At 41.2% G+C, this 19,988-nt stretch overlaps 1 protein-coding gene across 1 annotated transcript in view; it reads right to left on the bottom strand.

The window, feature by feature from the left end:
* Positions 1–3,444: 3,444 nt before the first annotated feature.
* Positions 3,445–19,988, bottom strand: part of LOC124043925 (contactin-associated protein-like 5) — a 64,847-nt gene continuing 48,303 nt past the window's right edge. The window contains exons 13-24 of the mRNA XM_046363082.1: positions 18,686–18,886; positions 16,820–16,976; positions 16,204–16,331; positions 15,846–16,016; positions 14,316–14,534; positions 12,297–12,536; positions 10,585–10,809; positions 10,341–10,474; positions 9,316–9,403; positions 7,297–7,500; positions 5,483–5,557; positions 3,445–4,834 (exon numbers count right to left, since the gene is read on the bottom strand). Of these exons, the coding sequence (XP_046219038.1) occupies positions 4,599–4,834; positions 5,483–5,557; positions 7,297–7,500; positions 9,316–9,403; positions 10,341–10,474; positions 10,585–10,809; positions 12,297–12,536; positions 14,316–14,534; positions 15,846–16,016; positions 16,204–16,331; positions 16,820–16,976; positions 18,686–18,886 (2,078 nt within the window). The 3' untranslated portion in view covers positions 3,445–4,598. The remainder of the gene's footprint in view (positions 4,835–5,482; positions 5,558–7,296; positions 7,501–9,315; positions 9,404–10,340; positions 10,475–10,584; positions 10,810–12,296; positions 12,537–14,315; positions 14,535–15,845; positions 16,017–16,203; positions 16,332–16,819; positions 16,977–18,685; positions 18,887–19,988) is intronic.

Here is a 19,988-nt window from a genome sequence, read left to right as displayed (position 1 = left end):
TTGCTTGATTGATATAGAAATGGTAGTCTGTCAGGTACTCAGCAGGAATGTCTGATTTCTCTATTTTTAAAACAAGACCCAGATGGCAAATATAAAGACCCAGTCTATCTAAAAAACTGGAGGCCCCTTACACTTCAATGTTGTGATGCAAAAATACTAGCAAAATGCATAGCACTCAGAATTAAAAGGGTTTTTACCAGGTATTGTTCTGTCACGCCCTGACCTGAGTATTTTTGTTTTCTTTATATATTTTGGTTAGGCTCAGGGTGTGACATGGGTGATGTATGTGTTTTTGTACTGTCTAGGGATTTTGTAGGTTTACGGGGTTGTTTACCATCTAGGTGTTTATGTATGTCTATGGTTGCCTAGATTGGTTCTCAATTAGAGGCATCTGTTTATCGTTGTCTCTGATTGGGAACCATATTTAGGCAGCCATTTTCTTTGGGTTTTTTTGTGGGTTATTGTCCATGTGATGCATGTTTGCACTCAGTTTTGATAGCGGTCACGGTCATCTTGTTGTTTGTTTAGTGTACTTCGTGTTTTCCGTCTTCCATTAAAAATATGTATTCACATCACGCTGCACTTTGGTCTCCTCACTACGACGATCGTGACATGTTCATCCTGTCCAGACAGGTTTTTTTACATGGATGATACATTGGAGATAATATATGACAACTACTATAAATAATAGTAACATAATAAAACATATGAGGAGTCAGGAATGGTATTTATATTGTATTTTGAAAATGAATTTGATAAAGTAAGACAGATTTTATTTATAAATGCCTGGATTTCTTCAATTTCGGTAATTCTCTTATAAAATGGGTAAAAAGAATGTTTAGCAACCCTAGGTGTAATATAGTAAATAACGGCTACTTCTCAGAGATTTGAATTGTCAATAGGAATTAAACAAGGGTGTCCGCTGTCACCATATCTATTCATTATGGCCCTCAAAATGCTAGCTATTAAAATCAGATCCAATAACAACAGAGGATTAGAAATTCAAGTCTTAAAAACAAAGGTGTCCATGTATGCCGATGACTCAAGTTTTATATTAAGTCCGCACGCTAGATCCCTGCTATGTCTCATTGAAGATCTAGATAACTTTTCTGTACTCTCTGTAAAACAATCAAATTATGATAAGTGTACAATATTACATTTTGGATCCTTAAAAAATACAACTTTTACATTACCCAGCAGTTTACCTATAAAATGGGCTGATAGTGAATTAGACATACTCTGTATTCATATCACAAAAATATATAAATAAACTCTCTACAATGAATTTCAATCGAAAACTTGTAAAACGTGCCAATCTATATAATGAATATGAATTGGGTGGGTTGAGATTTTAAATATAAAAGCACTTATCCTCTCTCTAAAAGCTTCACTCATTCAAAAGTTTTATTTGAACCCTAAATGGTTCTCAAGTAGATACACTAAGAAAAGTTCATCCATTGTTTAAAATGTGCCTTTTTGCATGTGTGCAGATTGCCATGTCTCATTTTTGATTAATTGAAAATAGTATCTCTCTTTTTCAAACAAGCATTGAAGAGCTGGCTACAATTTCAATTTCACCCCCCTGAAAAGATAGAACAAATATTGCAACTAATATTATGGCTGAACTCAAATATGTTGGTTGATAAATGACCTGTATTTATTGGAAAGATGTTTGAAAGGGGTATTTTTGTCTTAAATGATATTGTACATTGGAATGGTAGAGTTATGTCCTTCATGTAGTTATCAGAATTGTACGGAAAGGTCTGTTCAATCCAAGAGTACAACCAATTGATTACAGCGTTACCCCAGAAATGGAGGAGGCAGGTGGCAGCGGGAGGAGTTAGGGAACTGGTCTGTCTGCCCAATATAAAGGATCAAAACTGGTGGAGGAATAAAAATAGAATAAATAGGAAAGCATGGTGTAATCGTGCCAGGCTTGCACACAAACATATACAGTTGGCATTGCTGTTATGATTTTAGCTGTCCTTGATGTCATTTGTTTAAAAAAAAAAATTGCATTGTTGTTCAGGTTTTCCTCTGTCTTTTACTTTTTTCTCTTTAGTTCATTCTCTTGGTTGTATAGCATTGGGGGGTTCTTGGGGGTGGGGAATGGAATAAATTGTATTTTTTATTTTTATTCCTGGGGGGACTGTGGGAGGGGTCTCGCAGCTAGCTTCCTGGGGGGGACTGTGGGAAGATCTTGGAGGGTTCAGGTTCACATTCTTTGGCCTGGTGGTAGATCGGTCAACATGCCCTTGATCAGGGCATTGACCCTGGATGCTTTTGTTTAAAGAATAAACATTAAAAATAGTTGTAAAAAATATTTTCAACCTCCTGATGGGAAAGAGTCGTTGTCATGCCTTCAACAGTTTTGCTGTGTTTGAACCATGTTAATTCCTTAGTGATGTTGACACCATAGAACGTGAAGCTATCGACCCGCTCCACTACAAGATGTGGATCGGCCCATGCTCGGCCCTCTGTTCCCTGTAGTTCACAATCAGCTGACATTGAGGGAGAGGTTGATGTCCTGGCACCACACTGCCAGGTAATTAACCTACTCCCAGTATGCTTTTTCATCGTATTCAGTGATCAGGCCTACCATCGTCGTGTTGTCAGCAAACGTAATGATGGTGTTGGAGTCATGCACGGTCACGTAGTCGTGGGTGAACCGAGAGTACAGGAGTTGAGTAAGCACCCACCCCTGAGGGGCCCCCGTGTTGAGGTTCAGTGTGGCGGATATATATATATACTTCCTCCGAAGTCGGTCCCTCTCCTTGTTTGGGCGACGTTCGGCGGTCGACGTCACCGGTCTTCTAGCCATCGCCGATCCACCTTTCATTTTCCATTTGTTTGTATTGTCTTCCCACACACCTGGTTTCAATTCCATAAATTACATGCTGTTCCCCTCATGTCCTTGTCCAGTATTGTTTATTGTAAGTGCTTATGAACGTTATGTCTGGGTTTTTTGTCCCATTGTATATATTATTTTGGTTAACTGTGATTTTTATCATTAACTGCGCTGTTGTAACATTCTTTGTTCTCTTGCGCCTGACTTCTCTACCGCCAGTACGCACGCCTTACATTATCCTTTGTCTTGATACATTTTGATTTGATTTAACTTATTTTACATATTTTTAAGCGGCTCATGCCCTAGTTGTTTTATTTCAAACTGACTGTATCAACCCTCCAATGAGCATGTAAAGTGGGGAGTGTTTGTATCTATTTGCCTGGAAGATGACAAGAGGTTAGATGAGGATTTGGGGAATATTACATAATCCTATAATCATGCATTTCATATTATATTTCAATCAACATATTTTAATGTAGGTTACTACATTTCTGAAGATTGGATTGACTTGCAAATCCACATCATTTTAATTGACATGACAGTCAACTGAACTATTCCAAGGGATGTAAGAAGGGAATAAGGTACATTACAATATATCATTAAGAATGTCTTCCGTTTATTAATAAATATACATCTATACAATGTACCTGTACAACTGCAACTATACAAATCATAAAGAAGAAAAGGTAAATAAATGACAAATGTTGTAATAAAACAATGAGTAAAATCTCATTGTTAGTGGTTAGTAAAGTTTTTCCATAGAGACATCTGATCATTTCTTGTCTTGAGACAACTTCGTGACTTGAATCTTCGCACAACCATGCATTGATTTGAATGGCAAACTTGTAGGTAAATTCCAGTCACAGGGATGTCTCTAAATGATCTGGGCCAGCACAACTTTTGAAGTGGAACATATACTGTAGTTATCAATCCATCTGATAGCAAAATACTCCCCTTTGAGCATAATGCATCATTTAAACATAAATTACAGCATTGTATAATTACAACAAAATACACCTTTCATTTGTTATAGGTTCGAACAGAGGATGTTTTTACAGTACAGGTGGGTCATGTTCAGATGTGTGATTGATTCCCTTATACAACATTCAAAACACAAGTTAACACTAATGAGTTGAAACCAAGTTGTAAAGGGTTGTTAAAAAAAATCGGTTAAAACAATATGAAGAGGCACTCTTACAGAAGGCAGTATAGGCCCCTTGCCACACTGGAAAGTTCACAGTTGGTGTCACTTACAGACCTACAGTACGTTCGTATCTTTCACATGTAATTTAGGACGCTCCACAGAACTCTGTGGGAAATCTTGAAGAATATTGGGGGTTACAAGAATAATGATGTCTTCGGAAATTTGTACACATTCAGTAGGTGTGGCAGGTGACATTCTCTTATGTTTCCCTTCCTTCTTTATCTCAGTTCTTACTTCTGCTGGTTGAGAAATGGTTCACAATCACACCTGCATATTCACTCCATATTGTTTAACAGTTCCACCAACCACATAATACACTTACAGCCCTAAAAATTGGCTAAACTCGCTGTCCACTACCTACATGTTTTGTAACAATCAGACATTGGCCCTGGCAGAATCCCTGTGAAAGGGTATTGGGCTTGGTGCTCTGGGTTCTTTTGTTTGTCCGGAATGTTGTCCATGATTCCTCAGCAACATCTCCACTTCCAAATCCACTACCAGAGAAGAGGCCTTCCCTGATGACCAAGGGTACTGGAACACTGGTGTTCAGATGTAGTACTCCCTGTTGTCCCTGAGGGTGGAGCTGTGGTGGAGGTGGAGCTCTGTTCGGTAGGCTGATTCTGCCTGGTAGGCTGCTTCTCTCCGGTAGGCTGTTTCAAGGTTGTGTCTGTGCTCCTTCTCCTTCATGCTGGCATCTCTCTGGGCTTCCCGATGCTGGTACAGGAAACGGGTCATCACCGCCACCACACACAGAGTGATGAAGACCACCGCGGACACTACTCCTGTGGGGGAGAAATAGCAGTCATCTTTAGTGGATCCTCTATTAGGATACATGTTTTTCTATGTCTATATTATATCTATTAAGTAATTTCTCTCCCTCTGCATTGTTGGGAAGGGCCCGTAAGCATTTCACTGTTGTTCTACACCTGTTGATTACGAAGCATGTGAAAAATAACATTTGATTTGATGGCAATTTGGCTGTTTAGGCTAAGCAAAATGACCTTCCATATCTTTTAACTTCAGTGACACAGATAATTGTTTGAACTTAAAATCCCTTGACAAAAATGTCTCTCACTAGGAATTTACTCAGGAATATATATATATATATATATTGGGCTTATATATATATATATATTTATATTTAGATCAGTCAATCCATTAACTCCATGGCATACAATCATATCTGACTGAAAGTCAATTTACAAGACCTTTTACTTTACAGTTCAAATAACATCGCTTCTGGGTAATTACTTTGGAAGTCTCTCCAGGGCTGGAAATGCCTTAAACTGTGGCATGTTATCCTATCTTGACAGACACACATTATTCAGAGAAAACGTCTGATGAGAGAGGCAGAGATCGCTCGGGCTCATTTCACATCACACTGACTTTGGCAATTGAGCACTTTAACAACTCTGAATTGGAAAACTCACCTCCAATTACCACTGAGTTGTTTTTTGAAGCCTTCCTTAATGGCCCCTTGCCTCTGCTGACTGTCTCTGAATGATCTACCGGAGGAGGGAAGAGAGAGCAGTGAGGAATGGATTAGATCATTGATCTGTCATTTATATGAGAACTGGGTGACCGAAGGATATAGATGAAAAACAAACATAAAAGAAAAAGCAACATTCACTTAGGTACCATCATTGTGACAATGTAAGAATCTGACAGACTGAAAACTCTATCCTTGTGTTGACAAGATTGAAATGTTAAAGTAACTGTGTCCGGTGAAAATCACACTTTTGAAGGCTGATAACTTATACACAAATAATGTTGACTCTTCCTATACTCACACTTGTGGCCAAAGCATAAATAAGACCAAAAATTATTGAAAAAAATCCCACCTCAAACTTATCTTAGACTGGTAAAAAAAATGCTTGCTATTTCCACATTTATCATGACAAAACGCTGGCTCAGTCGCTGAGCTGCCCAATCAGCCTGATTTAGATATGTTTCTCCTTATAATTTCCAACATTTTGATAAGATATTTGTGAGTCAACTTGTCTATAAGTTCCCGAGCGGCACATCAGTCTAAAGCACTGCGTCTCAGTGCAAGAGGCATCACTACAGTCCCTTGTTCAAATCCAGGCTGTATCACATCCGGCCGTGATTGGGCGGCGCACAATTGGCCCAGCGTCGTCCGGGTTTGGCTGGGGTAGGCCTTCAGAGTAAATAAGAATTTGTTCTTAACTGACTTGCCTAGTTAAATAAAATATATATAATAATAATAATATACATGCAGCTTCTAATGTAATAAATCGATAGAATTAATACTTCTATCTAATTGACATTAGTACCATTTCTCTGTCATCTCAGCTTCTTTGGTGGAGATGTTTAGGCACCGGGTGAAAATGCAAATTATTATTTTTTTAATTCCACGGCAATGATTTTCTGTGCAAAATGTCCCAATGACATCGGTTTGACCGGTTGTAAGGAACTAGAAAGTAATACTATCAGCTTTTATGATACTGATAAAGACAATACCTCTACAGATTGTACCTAACTGCACATTCACATTCTCTGAAGATGCTGAAAGAAAGAAATCACATTTCTCCACTGTTCCATTGTCAAAATATTAAGGCTATGTGAGAGGTTACATGCTATCATCCTTCTGTACCACTTCACCAACTCTTTCCCAAACATGAGCTTTCAGGCCCTTCCTTCTCTTTATTTCCAACTCTCCATTTCACAGCTTTTTGCTTCCGTGGATCAAAGTTAACTTTTTCTGCCTGTTCCTAAATGTATTTGGCGATTGGCGTATAGGCTATTTGGCACACATACAGTCAGACTCTGAAGCTTAGGCTTACGCACTAATGTCAGATAGCCTAAAATAATGAAAGAAAACCCTCAATGTAGCCTATAGACATAAATTGCACAATAATTATACATTTATGGATTTTTGAAGGTATTGCTTTCTCTTCATTCAGCCCGACCCCCGATTGGGGTAGGCCCACACCATTCTGTTATTGGGGTAGGCCCACACCATTCAAACACAGAAAATAAGCTTTTTAACATACTGTACTTAATTAAACATTTTGTGAAGAAAACATTTGGAAGGAAAAACCATTTCACTCATATTGTAATGAATTATAGCTCATATTTCATAAAAATCTGGAAACACTGGACAGCTACTTTAAATGACATTTTCCATAGTAAAAACTCTACAAGTTAAATACAGCTAATCTTTGTACCCCACGTCTTCCAAAATGGCAGAAATACATTCTATTTTGAATACATCACACAATACCTGATTGAGAGTGCAATATTGTCAAGTCAGCCAACGTCCCACAGTTAGACTCCACCAAGTGACCCCGGACAGTGACCAATGAGCTGCCACGATTTAGTAGCACTGCCTTCAGTGGAGCCATGTGATTAAACTGGACTGATGACAGACAGCCAATGAAGCCCTGAGATCCTGCCCGCATCACTTCCTCATCCACAGCATCCACTCCTGTAAACAATAAGTAAGGTACTCACTTATTTGTCGATTCATCTGGATGTTCATAAAACATTCAAACATCCACGACTGTCACCATTACAACAGCATCCAACTTTGAATAATAGTAATATAATATATGCCATTTAACAGACACTTCTATCAAAAGTGACATACAGTCATGCATGCAAACATTTGACTAATGGGCATGTTGTATAGTATCCCTTATAACAATCTCTCTTTGTCAATGTGAGATATGACCCATTGAGCAGGCTCTCTTGAGGCTGTATGAAAATTGTCCCTGCTTGTCGTGTTCAACGGGAGAGTCTGTAATTGCATAGGAAATGTATGCAAATGCAATTAGAGTTCCACCATACGTTTATTTAAAGATTCCTCGTCATTTGCAGGAAAGTAATCAATAACGACTGCCACATAGGCAGCTAGCATCATGGCTGCTTAAAGCACTTGAATATCACTCATCAGCAATAGGAGAGCTGAGATGCAATTTACGGTTTTGATTTGTGTTAAGGACAAGAGTAGATGGGAATTTAAGATACAACAGAGATGGGAGTGTGCCTGTCATTCCACTACAGATGTACTATTGTCTTCTTCCTATACAGTACTTTCTATAGTTAAATAATGGAGCTAACCAGACTGGGTGAACATTCAACAGCATCTACCCTTTAAAATAATATTCTAATCTATAATTACCAGCATACTTCTCATGGGGGACACATTAATTGTAGAGGAAGTAGTTGGCCCCAAAAAGTTGTACAATGATCATCGCCACAATGGTCTATCATTGATTTTTGTTTGTGGCGCTGCAGCATTCATTTTGACTTAATAGATCCCTGGGAGACATAACCCAGCCAAGAAGGTAAATGTCTTTCCTTTGGTCCTTTAGAGAACAAGTGGATGCTGTTGTGCTGTGCTGAAGTCATATGAATACAATGAGGCTGAGAGTGAGAAACCGCATACCTTAGAGGGAATGTTATGTCCTATACAGTAAAAGCCCTGATTTGGCATACATACAGGAGATTGGATTTTGTCTGTTTAACTCTACTCTCATGATTTTTCTTGAGTTTGATGAAAAAGTTGGAAATACAGCAATTACCATTAGAATGATTAAGGCTTACAGGCCTATGTTGAATAGTTTTTTGTTGACCGGCTCTAAATATCTTATACATTGCCAATGACCAATGTCCAAAAAATAATGTTACTCCTAAAATCTCTATATAAAATGTATTCATCCGTGTGGATCTGTGGTACCTTAATGATAAGATGAATACATTTGTTTTGAAATGCAAATTGTGTTGTCAATTAGCATATATTTGCTAGTTCCCCAAGCTATTGAGAATCTTTGTTAGACAAATTAGGCTTGATTTACATAAGAGTTCCATTTAGCTTCTGACTAATGCTCAAAGTGATAAGTTTGAGTGCAATACTCCCAAGATTTGCTGTGCGTGCAACATGTGAGACTGATTATTAGACAGATACAATGTCTTGGTGGGGTGATGATGTGAGTGGCTCACACCACTCCCCATCTGTTTGTCAGTTCTACAGCAGATGCGAGAAGTGATTAAGATATTTGACCAAATCTCATTTGTAGAATGCCTATATCACATGTGATATCACTGACATGTCTCTTCTATCTCTTCCAGCTTACAAGCTTTGCTTTTATTGCAGACGGATTCTTCTAATCCTTGCCATCATGTCCTAGGCTGTTAATTTCCTCCATGTAGAACAAAAAAATATTGACAGTAGCACGCAGTCATGTTGTCATTTCAAACCACATTGACCAACAGGTCCTCATTTCTATGGTGGGCTCACCTGTGACTTTCCCCAAAGTCAGCGATTTGATGGAGATTAACTCTGCGTCTGATGACAGGCTGTACTTTAGGTTCATGTCCTTGTCAATCTAGTGGAGTGGGAGAGGGAAAAAGGACAAGGAGGCGTGAAGAACACATTCAACCACATACAGTATACTTGGTTAATCCAACACATTGGCTAGTGTTAGCTACCGTAAAAAAAAAATTCCCAACAAGGTATTTGCTCATGGTGACCAAGTACAGTGTAGTTCCTCTCTCTGCTCACGTCCACTTTTTATATAGCCCCAACTGTTTGAATACAACTTGTACACATCCTCTCTACTCCCCTGCTCCTCACTCTGTTCACTCCCCTGCTCCTCACTCCCCTGTTCCTCACTCTCTTCACTCCCCTGCTCCTCACTTTCTTCACTCCCCTGCTCCTCACTCCCCTGTTCCTCACTCTCTTCACTCCCCTGTTCCTCACTCTCTTCACTCCCCTGCTCCTCACTCCTCACTTTCTTCACTCCCCTGCTCCTCACTCCCCTGTTCCTCACTCTCTTCACTCCCCTGTTCCTCACTCCCCCTCTCCTCACTCTCTTCACTCCCCTGCTCCTCACTCTGTTCACTCTGTTCACTCCCCTGCTCCTCACTCTCTCACTCCCCTCTTCACTTCCCCTGCTCCTCACTCTCTTCACTCCCTGCTCCTCACTCTCTTCACTCCCCTGCTCCTCACTCCCCTGCTCCTCACTCTCTTCACTCCCCTGCTCCTCACTCTCTTCACTCCCCTGCTCCTCACTCTCTTCACTCCCCTGCTCCTCACTCTCTTCACTCCCCTGCTGCCCACTCTCTTCACTCCCCTGCTCCTCACTCTCTTCACTCCCCTGCTCCTCACTCTCTTCACTCCCCTGCTCCTCACTCTGTTCACTCCCCTGCTCCCCACTCTCTTCACTCTCCTGCTCCTCACTCTCTTCACTCCCCTGCATCTACATTTCCCTCGGACTCATGCAAATATTAACATCCATATGTTTATACATCCCCTTCTTTCACCTGTAGGTAGACATCTTTCCCCTGACGGTGGATTCTGATATGGTGGAGGCGTCTATCTGCCAGGCTGCTGGGGCTGGGGCTGAACACATCTGGCTTCCTGTCCACATGGATACTGTACCAGATCTGGAGACTCCCTGTTGATCACAACACAAACAGGGTTAAACTGTCAATTCAGTGGTAAGACTCCTACCTTGATAATCCTACCTTATTTATTGTAGTGAAAAATGAGTAGAGGGGTCCATACCGTTGCGTGCCAGGATGACTGCTATGTACTGCTGGCTGAAGGTGTTGACAGTGAGCAACATGGCAGGGCTTTGTGTGGTCATGAAGCTGAAAGCTATGTTCTCTCTGGCCCTGCTGCTCTCTCTGTAGTCACTGGAGGTCTTGGAGCTCCTGTTCTGCATCACAGAGAAAGGCTCCTGGAAGGTGTAGGTTACTGACGATTCTCTGTCAAATGAAACAGACACCTCTGCATGGACACAGAGAGAGAAGATGGGTTAGGTACTGCATTATATCATGGTGATAGTCCAGCACAATGTGGTCACCTTTTACTTGAGGATAGCCTCAGCCCCAGGGCCAGCAGCATTTATAATATCTGCCGTTCGGTTAATATGAAATAAGTCCCCCTCCCCACTCCATGGAAGTGGGAATGAATCAAAGTGGGACTACTGTAATTCAGACCAGTGGAATATTTCAGGCGGGTCTGCTCCATGATAATGGAGGCATAGATTAGTGTGAATGTGAGAGCCGGATCCTCTCAGACAGACCAGAGACAGCAGAGCAGTCATCTCATCCTCTCCCTCTTTGATCTATTTTCCAATCTGCACTCTGAATGCCACTGATCTCAGCACCTCTACTCCAAAACTTCAAGAGCAAGTGAACATCATCAGGACTGAAGCAGCCTAAGATCTTTGCTGTAGTTGAATATTTCACTAGAAAACACAAAAAAATGCCATGTTTTCACCTCTGTCCAATCAAAAACGCATCTTTTTGACCAATGGGTAAAATAATACAGTATGTTTAATTGTATGGATACTCCTCTACGGAAACCAATGGTCCAAACCTTATGTTTCTATCATAACCCGTTAAAGCGTTTTTGGAGTTTTTACCTTTGTAGGACGGCCAAGATTAGAATGACTAAATCAATGGAGCCCATGTGGTAAAACATCTGGAAAATACCATTGAGTCAGCTAGACTGGAGAGAGAATGAGAGACTGTGAGAGAATTAAGGCAAACTTACAGGCTCACCATTGAACTCGTCATCTTTCTTCTCGAAACCGGAGGACATAAAACAATATAGAGATAAGACAGATATCGAATTTGGGACATGACATTTCCTATTTTAGTGTACACTTTTCATATTAATGCGAAATTCCTGTTTAAAAAATATATATTTCTCAGAAAAACAAGCATATCTCTCCTGTCATGTAAATGTTGCTTTTTGTGACCCGCGATAACAACTTTGCAGAAGACCACCACAACATGTAAAATCTTCAAAAGTCGCTGGGAGAAGTGGCACTACTCTGTCAACAGACCTCGGTGCTTATTATTGAAAGTATTAGCTTACGATTCATAACATGAAAAATCATATTTGTCTTGGTAAAATGTATTTTATAACATAAGGTGGACACCCTACTCTGAGCGATGTTAGATTTCTGTTAATGTAACACAATATTTTGCAACAGATGGCTGTTGTGACATCTTACAGCTCTATGCTAATCAACTTCCCCTGATTGCAGCCGATTGCACTTCACTAGGGAACTTTTACACCCACGTGTTAAAAATTATACTTTACAAACAGTGCATGTTTTGTGTGTATACTTGAAGTTACATGTTGCATGTTAGAATCATAGATTCGGTGTCCAAACAGCATCAGAATGATTAGATGAATGTACGTTACAGCTAAATTAACCCCAAGGCTTAATCTCTATGATGAAGTTACTATAAGATTCACACCTTCCTTGCAGGAGGGTCCCCCGTAAGCAGACTGGGAGCAGTCACAGACATAGCCGCTGTTCTTCTCAATGCACCTCCCTCTGTTGTGGCAGAGACTGCTGGAGCCGCTGCAGTGGCCGGGGCAGCCTGCACTTACGCCCGGGGTCATCTTAGCCCGCTCCTCCAGGTTAAAGGTCACACTGTTTATAGTCAGAGTTCTGATACATCCCAGGAAACCACTCTGCCTGGCCGCTGTTCCCCCTGGAGGAGGGACCACAGGTAATAACGAATTAATATGGCATTTTTTGTGTTCTAATATGTAAAACCAGCTGGCTGGTGTGTTTACGGACATATTCAATCAATCCCTATCCCAGTCTGCTGTTCCCACATGCTTCAAGAGGGCCACCATTGTTTCTGTTCCTAAGAAAGCTAAGGTAATTGAGTTAAACGACTATCGTCCCACTCACTTCCGTCATCATGAAGTGCTTTGAGAGACTAGTCAAGAATCATATCACCTCCACCCTACCTGACACCCTAGACCCACTACAATTTGCTTACCGCCCCAATAGGTCCACAGACGATGCAATCACACTGCACACTGCCCTAACCCATCTGGACAAGAGGGAATACCTATGTAAGAATCCTGTTCATCGACTACAGCTCAGCATTTAACACCATGGTACCCTCCAAGCTCGTCATAAAGCTTGAGACCCTGGGTCTCAACCTCGCCCTGTTTAACTGGGTCCTGGACTTTCTGACGGGCCGCCCCCAGGTGGTGAGGGTAGGAAACAACATCTCCACCCCGCTGATCCTCAACACTGGGGCCCTACAAGGGTGCGTTCTCAGCCCTCCCCTGTACTCCCTTTTCACCCACTACCGCATGGCCATGCACGCCTCCAACTCAATTTGCAGTTTGAGATGAAACTACAGTGGTAGGCTTGATTACCAACAACAACGAGACGGCCTACAGGGAGGAGGTGAGGGCCCTCGGAGTGTGGTGTCAGGAAAACAACCTCACACTCAACGTCAACAAAACAAAGGAGATGATCGTGAACTTCAAGAAACAGCAGAGGGAGCACCCCCCTTCCACATCAACGGGACAGTAGTGGAGAAGGTGGAAAGTTTTAAGTTCCTCGGCATACACATCACGGACAAACTGAAATGGTCCACCCACACAGACACCGTAGTGAAGAAGGCGCAACAGCGAGGCTGAAGAAATTTGGCTTGCCACCAAAAACACTCACAAACTTTTAAAGATGCACAATCGAGAGCATCCTGTTGGGCTGTATCACCGCCTGATATAGCAACTGCTCAGCCCACAACCGCAAGGCTCTCCAGAGGGTAGTGAGGTCTGCCCAATGCATCATTGGGGGCAAACTACCTGCCCTCCAAGACACCTACACCCCCCAATGTCACAGGAAGGCCAAAAAGATCATCAAGGACAACAACCACCTGAGCCACTGCCTGTTCACCCCGCTATCATCCAGAAGGCGAGGTCAGAACAGGTGCATCAAAGTTGGGACTGAGAGACTGAAAAACAGCTTCTATCTCAAGGCCATCAGACTGTTAAACAGCCATCACTAACATTGAGTGGCTGCTGCCAACATACTGACTCAAATATCTAGCCACTTTAATAATTAAAAATTGGATGTAATAAATGTATCACTAGTCACTTTAAACAATGCCACTTTATATAATGTTTACATACCCTACATTACTCATCTCATATGTATATACTATACTCTATACCATCTACTGCATCTTGCCTATGCCGTTCAGGCCATCGCTCATCCATATATTTATATGTACATATTCTTATTCCTTCCTTTACTCTTGTGTGTATAAGGTAGTTGTTGTGAAATTGTTAGAATACTTGTTAGATATTACTGCATGGTCGGAACTAGATGCACAAGCATTTCGCTACACTCGCATTAACATCTGCTATCCATGTGTATGTGACCAATACAATTGATTTGATTTGATTTATAACTGCTCTATGTACATATTAATCCACAGAAGGGCTGTTCACCCTATCCCTACCCACAAACAGCTGGCTGTTGAGCCGGAGGCGGAGGTGTCTGTCAGACGGGGCTTCCAGGAAGCACATGGGCAGCTGGTCCACGTGTAGAGAAGCCTCCTTCACGCTGCGCTCCGCTCTCAGGTAGTGCCACTGCCTGTCATTCAGGGGCACGTGGGACTTAACGGCCAAGACCACTGGCCCGTTTCCCACATCAAAGGAGAACGTCACCACAGAGGGAGCTGAGAAAACAAATTGGGACACAAGCTAACAGTCAGTCAGGTTGGCATTGAATCTGAGACTCCTCTTTTATATGATACACAATTTCGTTTTATGTCGATGGCATGCAATGTGATGTATTGAGACTTAGAAGGCTTTGATAACCTGTATGGTTTTATGTAGGGCAGTGTTGACAGCTTGTCAATATTTGTAAATGCGCCTCACATTTCAGACACTGCAGTTTTTTCAGTGCTGCAAATGTCCTGTGAGAGAATGGACTCTTACAAAACACCTAAAGAGAACAACTAAGTTGTCCTCCTCTTTATTAATTTTAGTACATTCACAATGCAGTTTGACCATTATTTTCTTCAGCAGTTATTTCTATATTCAGTGAGGATATTTTGATTTTATGGTTACCGCAGCAAGTGCTATTATAGGTTAATTTGACAGCTTGATATTAGAGCACTGTGTGTGTCATTAGGATTACATTATGCAGTGCAGGTGTCGTGGAAGGATCAGAATTTGTTGGTAACATTTGTAAGATGTTTAATATTCATCAAATGTGTGTAAGTTACTTCTCATCAGAATGGTATTTTTGATAATACTGTGGTGAGGTTGCAGTTATCTGTTATTTGTCAAAACTAAGTTGCATGGGCCACTGAGAGGGGAGAGGTCAAAGTGTCATCATGTGTAAACATTTCTTTTACTCCCTACCTTTTTCTTGTGGGGAAAGAAGGGTTGCAGTGTCTGGAATCATTCTATGCTCCCTCTAATGTTGTTTTTATCTTAACCTATAGCCTCATTCTCCTCTCCGTGAGTTTGTCCAGGAGTTTGTATTTAGAGTGGGTTGTATCTAAATGACAATATGATATATGCCTGTTGATATGGAGGATTTGGTTTATGGTTCTGGGGTTTGGGAAAGGAGACAAAGCTGAACGATGAATTATGTCTATGCTGTCTGACTATGTGTGTCTTTGCTATTAAAGGAACTCAGTTGCATTGTAAGGGGGCTCTCAGAGAATTCACTGGGAGACACTGAATTTATCTGAGAGTCACAGGATTGTGATAGAGCTCATATAATTAAAGATGGACTTTTATAACTAACTCTGACGTGTGTGTGTGGTTTGCTCCCATGATTTGGTAAATAGAGGAAATTTCCACGACACAGGTCAGATCAGGAGTGACATGTTTCAACTGCATGTCAAATGTAGGCTACTGTAGCTGGGAAGTGCTTTCATCAGAAAATATAATCTTGATGATTTCACACTGCTGGTCTCCTCCAAATGGATTTTTGTGTGTGTGTGTGTGTGTGTGTGTGGGGCCTACAGACTCACAGCTGAGCTCTAGCCTGATGAAGTGCTTGAGGCCCAGGTTCTCCAGAAAGACTCCTGATGGGACGCTGGTCTTGAAGTAGAAGGAGATGTCAGCACTGAGCTCTGCCTGGAGGGTCGGGAAGTGCAGGTAGGATGACTCCTGGTAGAAGGACGCCGCATTCCACACAGACTCTAGAAAACAGGAAACAGAAATGTATTCTTAGAGGAAAGTCTTGACTCACATAATAAGGATACAGAGATGAGTGAAAACGGGTTTATGTCTTGGAACTAAGTGGAGCGTTTGAACATACTCAATATTTAATGGCCTGGAAAAGGATGCCCAAAAGGATGCCCTTACAAAACAGGAGAGTTCACCTACTGTCACCATAACAACGCAGTGGGCCGATTCTGTAGAGTGCCTCAGAGCCTGTTCTGTTGGTGTCTCCAATCACGATCTCACTCACTGGTAAGTGCTCTTTGTAGGAGAGGACTCCTGTGTCATTAGCCCTGCAATACAGAGAGAGAGAGAAGCCTCTTCATTTCACAACAGATAAACTAATCCATTCCTCAGTCAGCATTGCCTGGAACTTTAGAGTAAACACTATAAAGATGGGGTGATCTATCAAGGTGTGGACGGGTGCCTCAGGAGATATGCAAATGAGGTTTCCCAAATGCAAAATTGCACAGGGACACACTGGATGAGAATAAATGTAGACAACGTAATTCAAGTTAAAGATAAAGTATGTAATAAAGAATATCATGATAAGATCTGCAGTTGAAGCCTAATATGTTTTTGATAGTAATTTACACCTTCATATAAGTCATTTTTGCATTTCAGCTGTTGAATTGTGATATAAATATCCCTGTATTCAAAGTTCTATATAAATATATATATATTTTTAGATAATAATGGTCACTAGTCAAACCCAAAGGCCTGTCGAACATATTCATTAATGAACAGCCCAGAGATACACGAGACATATTTGCATTTTTACCATGAGTCTGTGTCGGCATCACAATTGCAGAAGTAGTTCATGTCCATGCAGTTTTCCTCCAGGCTGCAGGAGCACTGCTGAACCCCCGGCAGGAAGCCTCCCCAGTAAGTCCGTCTCTCTCCACCCTGGTCCACCCACCAGGACAATGGGGTACCATCTACAGCAGAGCACAACATAATTCATATAAAAATAAGCAATTATAGCAATGCAGTAAATGAAAAATACATATAAATATAGGAAATATGCAACTAAGAGAAAAAGCTTTACAGTAGCTAGTTATACAGTTAGTTCAAAAGCATAACTACTGGATCAGATAGACTAGCCAGATGCTTAGACAAATTGCCAACATTTTAGCAATGAAATCCTTGGAATACACAATCTCATCCGTATTCAAATATTCCAATACCCTGCTGGTCAGTGAGACTCGGACAAATCCTATTAGAGAAATCCCAGCTAATAATCCAGGGGTTATCTCTGCAGTATGGCTATCTGCACAGTGACTGTGATTAGAGCCATTGGCATCTGTTGGCATCCCATGGCATTGTGTCAATGAACCCTCAGTGATGCCAGTCAGACAGGCAGGGCTCATTTCCTGGAGCATCTGTAAGTGGCCCTGCTGCAGCCATCCGTCAGACAATATGACTCTGCATTAGAGACACTGCAGGCCTGTAGAGAGCAGCCCCTCAGCTCTCAGCAGAGCTATAGGCTACTATCAACACATCTGCATTGTGCATTGCGGATTCGTGATGTTGCATGCTAAACCTGCATACATTATATACACCCTCTCATTGAACTTAATCTGCAAGAGGTCTTGAAATAAACTGCAGTACAATATTGACAGTAACAGTGTCTCTTATGGCAGAAGTGTTGCTTGCTTATTTAGTCAGAATAGGTCCCAGTGTTGGGCAAGCATTTGAAAGCATATCAATACTAGACAAATGAGTTGTTGTTTATTGTTTTGTTCTTGTGGTCATGACAAAGAATGTGCAAATGTGAATCCTTAGTATTCAAACTGCATGTTGACAGATAATGAAACGGTAATATGAAAAGAGAAGACGAGTTAAAATGACATTCTTGTCATATTCATATTACAAGCTGCAGCTGTTGTCTGTGCCGAACACTACAGCCACATAATTAAACAAATGAAAATGACAATTAAACAAATTAATAACAATAATCAAACATATTAAACTAAAGGGAACCATATTCCATGAAGGAGTGTAGGTTACGCATGCATGACGTTGTGGTGTCTGAGTTTACAAAAAGCCACTTTTTCATCATGTACATTTACATAATCCATGGGCCAACTTGGTCTAATAATAAACAATTAGTGAATTGCTATTCATTGAACAGCTGAGAGACATGGTGCGTATGACAGAGGGGCTGAACATCATTCATCTTCTATAGAGAATATCTGTGTTCAAGCACGACAGCCAGCAGAAACAACCTATTGATGTTACATCTGACACTGTTCATATATAGCCCATACAATAACTTTTTTATTTTCTCTTTTGGATCCACTGTGATAATGAACTTGTTTGTTTGCACGCACATGACAGCCGGGGAATCAGGGAATTCAGCACTTCATGAATGTTTCATGATTTAGACGCAAATGTGGGATGTCTGGGAGACCGTTTGCTCCCAAAGCAATTGAAGATGAATGCTCAGAGACATGCTCGGCGGTAGCCTTTGAAGTTATTGCAAGATAACGGGAGAAATGGTTGAAGATGTACTGTATATTCACACGTTCAGGTCAGAGTCAGGTTCATTCTCAGAATACTAACCATTTATATTAGGAAAAAGGTCTGTCTGGGACCATGTCTAAGTTTGACGTCATAGGATGAACAGGGTGCTATCCCAACTCACCTCTAGTGTTGAAGAGGCGGGACTTCCTGCAGCCGTACATCACTTCCTGTCGACACTGCACTGACCCCGCCACAAGGGCCATCAGTTGTTCAGGTGAGGCGCTGTAGTTGAACTTCATAACGTAGGGCTTTTGGAGAGTAGAACCCTGGACCCTGACTGGATCTGTGCTGTTGTGGGTCACCACTGTCCACACCTTGTCTTCTACAAACAACATGGAACAAAACACATGTCAAACCTTAAGACATTTTGACTTGTAACTTGCTGTACGGGCCTGAATACTCTCTGAATACACTGTAATTCGCACTCTAGATGGCACTTTTAAGTGAATTTTCTGCTGTATGCTAACACCCTTATATAAAATCCCGACCTTCAATGCAAACACTTTTGTAATTGATTTATAATTTATTTGAAAAGGGAAATGTATCAATCAAAGCTGACACATTTTATGTGTTGAAACATCATAATTATATTGAAAAAAATCCACCTTGCATTGATTAAGGCTCAAAATGTTATGGCCCCCCTAAACTGGATCTGTGCTCCACCTTGGTCACCCCATTCAACATTTTATGGACACGCTACTGCAGTAATCCACAGATTTCCTGTGGGCTCTCTAACCAAGGGTTAATAGCTTGTGAGATTAATTGAGGTGAGGACTCCAATTCATTTCCATCCCCCCATTTGATGTATTATGGGGAATTCTGTGTTTACCTTGCCTGAGAGGAAATCCTATTCCACTTTGTGATTATTCACATCCCAGTTTGTCAAGCTGAGAGTTATTTACATCTCTAATGGATTCTTTAATTGAGGTCAACCTGAGGCAGCTCCATGTAAAATGATTAGGATTTGTGGCATAAAAAAAGGAAAATATATTGTGATCCTGAGCCAGACTATCAACAGTCAGCAGCAGCCAGCCACCTCCGTAATGACTTAAATGTTGCATTAACCTCCGGAAAGGTCAGAGCTGTAAGCTCATGACAGCAAGGTGATGGATATTGTCTTGTGTGCCAGCTTCCTGGCATCGAGCTCTCATTCCTTTACTCTTGTCTGTGAAAAGTCTGAGCTCTGAAGGTGAAGACATGACACAGACTTGAATCAGAGCTCTGGTATTTTTTAAATGTGCGTTCACTTTTGCGATTGTGTCATTTTGCACACTTTTGCACAAATAATGTATTATTTACAGCAGACATTTTGACAAATATGTATTTGGAGCTATCATTGTAACCAGGGGCTGGTTCCATATCAAGTATCCCTAATGATTTTCCACTTGATAGCTTGGCTGTCAGTCATCAGTTGTGCTGTGGGC

Source organism: Oncorhynchus gorbuscha, linkage group LG09 (genome assembly GCF_021184085.1).
Source record: "Oncorhynchus gorbuscha isolate QuinsamMale2020 ecotype Even-year linkage group LG09, OgorEven_v1.0, whole genome shotgun sequence".
Taxonomy (NCBI): domain Eukaryota; kingdom Metazoa; phylum Chordata; class Actinopteri; order Salmoniformes; family Salmonidae; genus Oncorhynchus; species Oncorhynchus gorbuscha.
The sequence above is the reverse complement of the archived record's forward strand: the minus strand, read 5'-3'. Positions and strand labels throughout refer to the sequence as shown.